Source organism: Epinephelus lanceolatus, chromosome 7 (assembly GCF_041903045.1).
Source record: "Epinephelus lanceolatus isolate andai-2023 chromosome 7, ASM4190304v1, whole genome shotgun sequence".
Taxonomy (NCBI): Eukaryota; Metazoa; Chordata; class Actinopteri; order Perciformes; family Serranidae; genus Epinephelus; species Epinephelus lanceolatus.
In genome coordinates this window covers 27,820,192-27,830,949 of record NC_135740.1, presented here as the reverse complement: position 1 = coordinate 27,830,949, position 10,758 = coordinate 27,820,192, and the positions used below count along the sequence as shown (strand labels likewise).

At 40.3% G+C, this 10,758-nt stretch overlaps 1 protein-coding gene across 3 annotated transcripts in view; it reads left to right on the top strand.

The window, feature by feature from the left end:
- Positions 1 to 8,310, top strand: part of macrod1 (mono-ADP ribosylhydrolase 1) — a 169,623-nt gene extending 161,313 nt beyond the window's left edge. For 2 of the 3 annotated variants that reach the window (XM_078169384.1, XM_033630852.2), the window contains one exon: positions 7,887 to 8,310. In XM_078169384.1, the coding sequence (XP_078025510.1) occupies positions 7,887 to 7,921 (35 nt within the window). In that variant the 3' untranslated portion in view covers positions 7,922 to 8,310. Of the gene's footprint in view, positions 1 to 1,181; positions 1,212 to 7,886 lie in introns of all 3 variants that reach the window. The other variant, XM_033630860.2, reaches the window with a different exon arrangement.
- Positions 8,311 to 10,758: the final 2,448 nt, after the last annotated feature.

The window sequence follows — 10,758 nt, the reverse complement described above, 5'->3', positions numbered from 1 at the left end:
CATAACCTAACGTCTCACTCCACACTCACTACAGCAACATTAGCTGCTCTGTTTTAACAATGTTCGGTTGAATAAACATACATATAGGCTAAAATTCAGCCGTCATTTTCTGTCAGGAAATACAGTGATTTAAATGAATGAGTACGAAAATAATAACATTACATGTTATTTGTTAAACTATAGGTAGAGGAAAAAAAGCCGCTAGGCTAATTTATGCAATGTAAACATGCTAAAGCTAATAATGGGTGACAAGCAAAAAACAACTGTTTGTCGATGAACCTTGATAGATATTACTGAGCTGAATGTGATACTTTTGTTAAATGATGTTGTTGTTAACAAATGTTTTATGGCTGCTGGGAGAAGTTTGCCTTCAGGGCTTTAAGTTAGATAGTTTTAGGAAACAGATGATTTCTTCCAAAGAGGACTTTCTGACAGAAAGCCCTGAGGGTTATCTTATCTCATGTGCTGTGTAACGTGTGTCAGTTTAAAGTAAACTTTACTGCACCTAAGCAGTCACAATTATTTGTATTATTTATTTGTTTTTTCTCATGTTTTATGGCCTAAAGCAGAAAAGAAAGGGGTGGCAGCTTCTTCTGTAACCGATAAATGGGCAGATAATATCATCTCATATCAATCGCAGGACCCTGAATCGCATAATCAAAATTGTATCGTTGCAGAGTTTGTAATATCGCAGAATATCATATCGTTGTCCAAAGAATCGATAAAATATCCTATTGTCATGAAAATGGTGATTACACCCCCCCAATAGTAAGACAAAACTCCAAGTAGATAAAGCTTGTTCTAAAACCAGAGTCAATCTGGTGTTGGCTTTCACTTTCAGTTTTGCTGGCAATAGTTTAAAAGCAATAGCCATCAATTCCTGCATAGTATACCTTTAATAACATCATGCCTAATATTCACACAACAGTAGTGGATGAACACATGCATAAATTTGCATTTTCTTTTGCTGATTTTCTGAAATTTGGGATTTGGATGGAAACCTGGCGACTGTGCCCAGCTCTTGATTTCACTCTCACATAGTTAGCAAATAGGAATGTGTGTGTGTGTGTGTGTGTGTGTGTGTGTCCAAATACAGTGTTGGAAAGATGATTTTAGAACTTTTACACATTTTATAGCCAACCGCCTGTTTCATGCCCTCATCTCTGTGTCTGTCCCTTTAGCCTGACCAGTGACAACAGCTTATTGTTCAGGTAACCAGCATGGTCTGTATTAACATGTGTATTAATAACCACAAGAAGTGTGTTTGTAGATGCAGTTTTAACCTGTGTGAAGTGTGTTCAGACAGGAAACCCTGACATTCCCTCGAATCAACACTCTTAATATTTTGGGGATAAGTTGTCGGTATTTATCCCTCAGGTTAATGGAAATGCTTTTTTACATTTGTTGCCTTCCTGAATGCAGCTAATGGGCGCTGCTGGCCTCAAGCTGACCAGTTTATAAACTGTTGCTGAGAGAGAAAACATGAAAAGCTTTTTCCTCTGAAGGTGAAAAGTGTCTGGTTGGAATGTAAAATAAAGGTTTTAAGCCTTGAAGGTTCGTCCTTCAATCTGCAGGTCCTGTTTCTCCTGCTTTTCAAAATGGACTCAACGAAAGTCGTGTGCCATCATTGCAGATTGATCAGTGTGGTTAAATGAAGTTTAGTAAATACGTAAATTTTATGTTGGCTCGAGCTGTGACATGATGACTTCACCCATTTGTTTTGATTACACCCGTGATTGATAGTGTTATAATGCCAAGCAGGCTGGGCTCCTAAACATGATCAGTCATTCACTCAATTATTCAAATTAAGCATTGGTATTACAACTGCAGCCTTAACCTCTAATGTCTTGCTTTACCGCTGCAATAAATCAAACTCACCTCTCGCCTCCAAAACATTTTGAGGGAAAGCTCTCAACCATCGTGCGCTCTCTGCTTTTATAAAACAGTATTCTTTTTTTGGCACACAGTTGCTGCCAAAACCAAACCTAAGACCCACAAAACATTCAGACAGACACTACAAATTTTCACCTCTGCAAGTTTTGTTAACAGCTGAACGGCCCTGCATCTAATTTGGTCAAAATCTTACCTGAATTATTCAGATGAAGCAGGGTGTTTCAAACTCTTGGGGATGTAAACAACTAAATAAGTGCCTTGACAACCTGCCTCTGTGTGCTTTAAGAACTCACAAAGCAATTAGAATAATCAAGCTTTATTAATGTTCATATTTCCACCTTTCAGAGTCGTGTGACTAAAAATAGCAGCTTTAAATTAATTGTAAAAAGAAGATGTGACACCAAAGCTAAAACACAGCAATCAGACAATCCTTCAAGAACATCTTGGCAGCATAAACAACAGAATGCCACGGCAGTGAGGCAATTTTGACATTGAAGATAAAGCGAGGAGCGTTGTGTTCAATTTTAAATAAAAGGAGGATTTTCATGGTCTCAGTGGCAGCGAAGTCAAAGCAACAGAGAAGTGCCTCTGGGGTTTGAATATATCACTCTGTACATCATTAATATGCATGCTGCTTAACAGTTCAAGGCACTATGTATATACAGTATGCATGACATTTAACATTATTATCTTACCTTTACTGATGTCAGTATGTTTTAAAAGCAGCAGACATAAAAAGCGAAAAACACTTGATGAAAACACACCATAAACTGAGGATTTAAAGTGTTTCACATGTGGCCTGACAGACAAGGCGTCAAAGAAGAGGAAAAGAGAAAAGAGGAGCAGCCTATTAAAAATAAGAGCAGAATCCAATCAACTCTGCAGCCATATCTCCCACACAAGCTTTAAAGTCAGACACTGGGTTAAGAGTCTTAATTTTTTATCTTTTTGCAGGCAGATCCGACCAGTAGTGGCCGATACCAGGAAGGATTTCTCTCATTTCAATGCAGGCCTCAGGGAAGATCAATTGCTAAAAATAATGGGATCTCAAACCGAGATGCCCTTGTACTCTCTACTTCACTCAAAAAAAGAAAACTAAATATGTAGGGAGTTTACTAAGTAGTTTTTTGCTGATAAAAATGTAACAATGACTCAGCAGAAACAGCCACTTCACACTGACATGAAACATAAATTTGAGTATGAGCTTAAAGGATAAGGCTGGTGATATTCTATATTTTTCTTGCTATCAACAAATCCTATGAAAATGCCACATCCAACAATGTATTGATCCTACTAACGAGTACTTCCTGTGTATTAAAGCCTGATACATCATATTCCTGCCATTGTTGTCCAAAAAATAGTAGAACCACATCAGTGAGTCTCACTGCAGTGACATTTGCCTTCATAAAAATGAACTCAGGCACTGTAGTTTATTTTGAGCCAATCCATTTTACACTTTCTCTCTGGCAGTGATGTTCAGTAGAGCATTAAGTGTATTAATCCACTGCTGAAAAAAATAGTCCCTTGTAGGCCTAGTCCACATGTACAGGGGGATTCTTTTTAAAATAGTAAATGGACCTGCACTTTCATAGCACCTTTCTAGTCATCTGACCACTCAAAGTGCTTTTTACACTACAAGTCACATTCACCCATTCACACACACATTCACACACTGTTGGCCGAGGCTACCATACAAGGTGCCACCTGCTACCCAGTAACCATTCACAAGCTCTCACACTGATGGAACAGCCATCTGGAGCAATTTGGGGTCCAATATCTTCCTCAAGGATACTTCAGCAAGTAGACTGGAGGAGCCTTGGATCAAACCACTGATCTTCTGATTAGTAGAGGCTCTACCTCTGAGCCACAGCTGCCCCAATGCAGCTTTTTCAATGTGTTTTAGTCATTCGTCCACATGCAAAGTGTATTTTAAGATCCTGACACACCAAGTCGACGGTCAGCTGATGGTCAATGTTGGGCTGTCAGTGAGTGTCCGTGGCTCTTTTCACTGTGGCGTGTCTCACAGTGTTGGCCCTCGTCAGCGCTAGCTAGAGCTTAGAATCTTTGCCCGAACCTGAACCCGACCCGTGGGCCAGGTCGGGCTGTAATTAACAACACTTAAGAGGCACATGACGAAGGCTTGCCATGGAAAGAAAGACGAGAGTCAGCCTTCAGTGTCCACGTTCGTATCCTTAAAAAAAATGTCGGGTTTAAACCGGGCTTTGGTTCGTAATTACAGTTAAAGGGATGATGTCCGGGCCGGGCTCAGACAGAACATGCACAGGCTCAGGTGGGGTCGGGCTGAATTTTTTTGGGCCCGATCTAAGCTCTAGCGCTAGTCAGCTTTTCTTCTACAGATTCAATATGTTGAATGCCGATTCAACGTATGAATCAGCATCAGCAACTCATTACACACTCATTACATCTGAGGACTTAATTGGCGAGACCTTGCAGCGAGAGATTTAAACGTCGCTTCAGCAACTACTGCTCTGGGCGTTTGTGTGTGCCTCTGTTATTGTGGGTATCCTCATCATGATCCAGAACAACTGATCTGATAATCAAGAGTCAGAAATGATTAGGGAGCTGACAAAGGACTCACATAGGCTTGGGCGGCATCTATTTTTTCATACCTTTATATCGTGATATTTCACTGGGGCTTTCAGTACATAGCCATATTTCTGTAAAAAAAAAAAAAACAGCTATTTTCCTTATTAAATATACAACTGTTCACCTTCTGAATTCAAGTTTTTCTCTTTCACCGAGATAATTGTTCTTACAAACTAAGCTGACAGTCGGCCATCGGTTGATATTGGGCTGTGAATGTCTAAAAGAATGCCTGTTGCCCTTGTATTGGCAATGAGTCCTGCTCTAATGGCAATAGTTAGTCCTTGTAGTCTTTTGTTTTCGTGCTGATTCAGTATGTTGAATCAGCGAAGGAGACAGCAGAGCCTGTTGGTGAATGAAATCACTCTGGCAGTTCAGCGCGCGTTAAGAGAAACAGAAGTGAGGAAAGTAAAAAAGAGCTAAAGTCAAGAGGGACTGAGACCAAAACAAACGTGTGACATAAGGTAAGATTATTTTTCTTTATCCAAATTTTTAGTCTGTAGTCATCTTAACCAAACTTTCAGTTACTATTTACTGCTCACTTCCTTCTTCAGTTGGGAGTAGGGCTGGTTCATCAATAGGAGCAGTATATGAGGACACAGGGCCGCTGAGGATGAAGCTGTGTCTGTACTTTGTCCTGATACCAGGCAGGACAGGGACAACTGATTTAGTATGAATAGCTTGCTAGACGTTTGCCTGTATTGATGAAACGACGACTTACAGAGGAGCAAAATGGAAACACTCAGAATTTTCTGTGAAGATATTAACTAATATCAGTGGGGGATATGTAGTCTGTTTGACTGAACAGGTAAATTTCCACCACTCACAGACTACACCCACCTTTCTTTGTGAAGAACTGGGTGAACTGGGTGAACTGGGTGACATAAGCCGACTGTCACCCTGTCTTTTATCTGTCCTGCCTTTCTTTTCATTTTTCCTGCCCAGATTTTTCCTTTTGAAGCTGAGACATGATGCTCAGCTCCAGTGACACTCACTGCTCTCTGTCAGCAATACCATTTGCACCTGGTTTGGGGGGAAGGGCTAAACCATTTTGTGTAAATAGGGGGGGAAACAGAGGCTCTCTGGACATTTAATTTTTGCCAAAAACAAGAAAAGGAAAAGAAACATTAACCTTTATGAGTACATTGTAAATATACTCTTCTATTATTGATTACAGGTAAATCATTTTCTTTTTAATAAAACATTTTTAATGTTCTAATATTTTTAGTACATATTTGTTCTGACTTTTCTCCCTCATACAGCACCACTGTTTGGCGTGCTTTTGACAGTGTTTCAGCTGTGTTTTTGCATTTTAATTTGGAGGGAGATTTTCTATAACAGTGGTTGTGTAGATGGGACCTTTTTGTTTATTGAGATCGAAAAATACCACTGTACATGTGGACTAAATGTTGGTGTGAAGTTAGCTAAAAAAAAAAAAAATAGTGTCAAGCTATTTTAGACAGTTTACAGTTCCAACTTGTTTTAAAGATTTATGTCTTCACTTTAGTATTCAGTGTGCTTGGAGGGCCACAGACAGGGCAGGGACGACAGAGAGTGTTGACAGTTGGTTGGGATTTCTTAACAATAAGAAAATACACAATAACAGCAGCTTTATCCTTTAGCAGTTTGTAATAAACCTCATTTCCCAGTACTACACCAAGCCCAATAATTTGAAACCAATAAGTCACAAATTAATAATTGTAAAGTAGAAATAAAAATGCAGCAGCCAACTTCAGTCTATCATCAATCACAAATATTTGTTCACCAAGAATTTGACAACCAAATACATTTACAGTTTACCAAATCAGTTCTTGATCACATAAAGCTGCACTAATATACAAAAGTGAAAGGTGTCTCTTGCAGTGATGAACCCCACAGACAATCTGAGCATCTTTCAACTCGTCTTTTTGGTTTTGTGGTCTGCAAACAGGCAGCTGCTATTAGCATACAAAGGAGGATAAAACAAAGATAAATCCACTGTGTTCTACCTACTCTGCTCTAAATGGAAGAAAGATAAAAGCCCTATTCACATGGGACCAGAATTACCTGGGGACCTCTAGTAATTTGTCATAATTGCAGAGGTCGTCTCTGATCTAAATCCCGTGCTAATCTACCATGTCTGTGATTTGTCAAGTAAAGATTTCACTGCAAATTACTCACCATACTTGGACAAACAGAGGTTGTGTGATTTGTCCTGTGTGAATCGGCATCTTGTGATAAGGGCTCTTATTTCTTTTATTTTGTTTTGTTTGTTTGTTGGTTTTCTCTGCGCCTTTTTTCTGCCTGTGTGTCTGAATCGCTTTGTTTGTTTAAACCCACATCAGAAAAAAAGGTTAATACTGCACATCGCAGCTGGTGGTGCTGTGTAGTTTTTCTATGATGCGTAATGTGGAGTTACAAATGAATGTGCATCATATCTGGAGGATAATGGCGAAGATAGTGGAGCATGTAGCAGAGAAAGTGCAAGATAGGAGCTGGCGCAGAACAAAACAGAGCGAAAAAGAGAGTAAATATTGACCTGAGTTCACTATTATCTGAACCCTAAATTAATATGAATGTTGCTGTGTGAGCAGCTGTTTAATAACATGTTTGCTAAGATGATATTGAGGTCATAATATATGAGTGCTGTGTTTACGGCTCGTTCCTCTGCCCCCAGCTGACTGGAAAAAAATCAATGAACGCAGCTTTAAAGGCTTATGTGTGATATTAGCTGTGATTTCATGGTCAGATTGCAAAGTTGAGTTGTTTTATATATAATGAATACAGAACCAAGAATCCATCCAGCTTTGGAGTCAAGTGGCCTGTTTTTATTTTTCTGTGATGAGGCAAACTCATCTTCACTCAACAAGCCACAGTTTCAGACTGTGACACAGCATCTACTCTTCACTTGGAGCATGAAATCAGCACTTTCACATCTTCACACTGGGTCGGTGGACTAAAGAGGTTATTTTGCAAAAACGCAGGTGTGTCCCTTTAAAAAAAAGTCTGCTCTAGCTGTTGGTGTCTTTCTCCTCTAATGGATGTACAGCAGGTTTTGTAGCAGCAGTGAGCGAGCAGTAGCGGTGCTTGGCTGGTAGATGGACCGGAACTGTCTGTCTGTGTGACAGAGCTGCTGCAGGCAGGCCTCCAAGTCTCCACTATAAACCTTATGTGTCTCCAACACCTGGCACTACCCACACTGGCTGTCTGTTTGATGTGTATGTGCGCGTGTTTGCATGTTTCCAGTGTGTCTCTAGCCATGTTGGACTGAGAGTGACTAATCCGCGCTAACAGATCCCTCTGAAGCAAGCAGACGCTCCAAAAGCCAAAATGCTATTTAACTGCTGCATGACCAAGGTAAAGTGCTTGCTTCCCTTGTTTTACAAGTTCATGTTTTTTTTCTCTCCCAGCTCCCACAGAGGCCACAGTGAAGAGTAAACTCTGAGAGAGTGGATTTGTCAGTTGCTGTGGATACACACCACTACGCTCAACATCCAGATGCCTCCTCTTCGCTGTTGTCGCAGATCAAGACTTCTTCAGCAGGAAGATAACTCCTGAATGAATGATTGCTTTTTTTTTTCAAGTGCAAACTGGCTGTTCTGCAGATGTTCATTAGTTCCTCTGTTTTTCCCACAAACTGTAGCGGTGTCTCTTTGGTGAAGGTGTCAAATGATAATTCTTGTGGAAAATGGACATTAAGCTGCACTCTAGCTTGTATTGTCTGTGATCAGCTTTGCATTCAGCTTTGATTTATGTGTCTTGTGCTATTTGAATATTGGGATTCTGGTGTGTGTGAGACAATTGCAAAAGCTTATTAAAACGAATCACACAGGCTCCTGGTGTGTATGAATTGATTATTTCTCAGGATGCGATACGAGTCAGTGAGCCAAGGCGTCACGAGGGAGCACTTCACATGAATATTTGCTTCTTAGTTTTCTCACGTCTGAGTGTGAAGGAGACAGGAAGAGGGACTTTATCTGTCAGCAGTGGAAAGTAACTACGTAGACTTACTCAGGTACCGTATTCAGGTAGTTGTAGTTTACGTCACTATTTCTATTTTATGTTACTTTATCTGCCCATTGTGCTGGTTACGTTTAAGACTCAAACACACAAACATATCTGCATCTTAAATATGATTCCTGGTAGATTAAACTACACAGCAATTGGCAGAAGTAGCATCAGTAGATCTGGGTCATGCGGTTTATATCAATACCATGGTATTTACAGTGTGTGCAGTGTTTTTCCAATAACACACAACAGCAGTTGTGTGGAGCTGTGGATCAATGTTCATTGTCCCTGAGAATAAAACAAAAAACGATATTTGAAACAGCAAATGTGTGCAAAATCACATGAAATATTGGTATTGGATGTTTATTTTAAATGTGTAAAAAAAGACATGAACAGACAAACAAGCAGACAGAAAAAGTAATATTTACAAATGAATGAAATGAAAAGCATATATGAAAAGCAACATTCGAAAAGGAGTCGGGTGAAGTATAAACTTAAGTCCCACTCCTCCATAAGTCACGAAGTGAAATGAAACAGCTTCCTTTTATAGATAAACCTGTACCTGAGACTAAATATACCATTGTTATTACCTTTTAACTTTGTCACAAAAAATAACCCATGTACAGTACAGGCCAAAAGTTTGGACACACCTTCTCATTCAATGCGTTTTCTTTATTTTCATGACTATTTACATTGTAGATTCTCACTGAAGGCATCAAAACTATGAATGAACACATGTGGAGTTATGTACTTAACAAAAAAAGGTGAAATAACTGAAAACATGTTTTATATTCTAGTTTCTTCAAAATAGCCACCCTTTGCTCTGATTACTGCTTTGCACACTCTTGGCATTCTCTCCATGAGCTTCAAGAGGTAGTCACCTGAAATGGTTTTCCAACAGTCTTGAAGGAGTTCCCAGAGGTGTTTAGCACTTGTTGGCCCCTTTGCCTTCACTCTGCGGTCCAGCTCACCCCAAACCATCTGGATTGGGTTCAGGTCCGGTGACTGTGGAGGCCAGGTCATCTGCCGCAGCACTCCATCACTCTCCTTCTTGGTCAAATAGCCCTTACACAGCCTGGAGGTGTGTTTGGGGTCATTGTCCTGTTGAAAAATAAATGATCGTCCAACTAAACGCAAACCGGATGGGATGGCATGTCGCTGCAGGATGCTGTGGTAGCCATGCTGGTTCAGTGTGCCTTCAATTTTGAATAAATCCCCAACAGTGTCACCAGCAAAACACCCCCACACCATCACACCTCCTCCTCCATGCTTCACAGTAGGAACCAGGCATGTGGAATCCATCCGTTCACCTTTTCTGCGTCTCACAAAGACACGGCGGTTGGAACCAAAGATCTCAAATTTGGACTCATCAGACCAAAGCACAGATTTCCACTGGTCTAATGTCCATTCCTTGTGTTTCTTGGCCCAAACAAATCTCTTCTGCTTGTTGCCTCTCCTTAGCAGTGGTTTCCTAGCAGCTATTTGACCATGAAGGCCTGATTGGCGCAGTCTCCTCTTAACAGTTGTTCTAGAGATGGGTCTGCTGCTAGAACTCTGTGTGGCATTCATCTGGTCTCTGATCTGAGCTGCTGTTAACTTGCGATTTCTGAGGCTGGTGACTCGGATGAACTTATCCTCAGAAGCAGAGGTGACTCTTGGTCTTCCTTTCCTGGGTCGGTCCTCATGTGTGCCAGTTTGGTTGTAGCGCTTGATGGTTTTTGCGACTCCACTTGGGGACACATTTAAAGTTTTTGCAATTTTCCGGACTGACTGACCTTCATTTCTTAAAGTAATGATGGCCACTCGTTTTTCTTTAGTTAGCTGATTGGTTCTTGCCATAATATGAATTTTAACAGTTGTCCAATAGGGCTGTCGGCTGTGTATTAACCTGACTTCTGCACAACACAACTGATGGTCCCAACCCCATTGATAAAGCAAGAAATTCCACTAATTAACCCTGATAAGGCACACCTGTGAAGTGGAAACCATTTCAGGTGACTACCTCTTGAAGCTCATCGAGAGAATGCCAAGAGTGTGCAAAGCAGTAATCAGAGCAAAGGGTGGCTATTTTGAAGAAAGTAGAATATAAAACATGTTTTCAGTTGTTTCACCTTTTTTGTTAAGTACATAACTCCACGTGTTCATTCATAGTTTTGATGCCTTCAGTGAGAATCTACAATGTAAATAGTCATGAAAATAAAGAAAACGCATTGAATGAGAAGGTGTGTCCAAACTTTTGGCCTGTACTGTATGTGTATATAATAGTAAGCACCA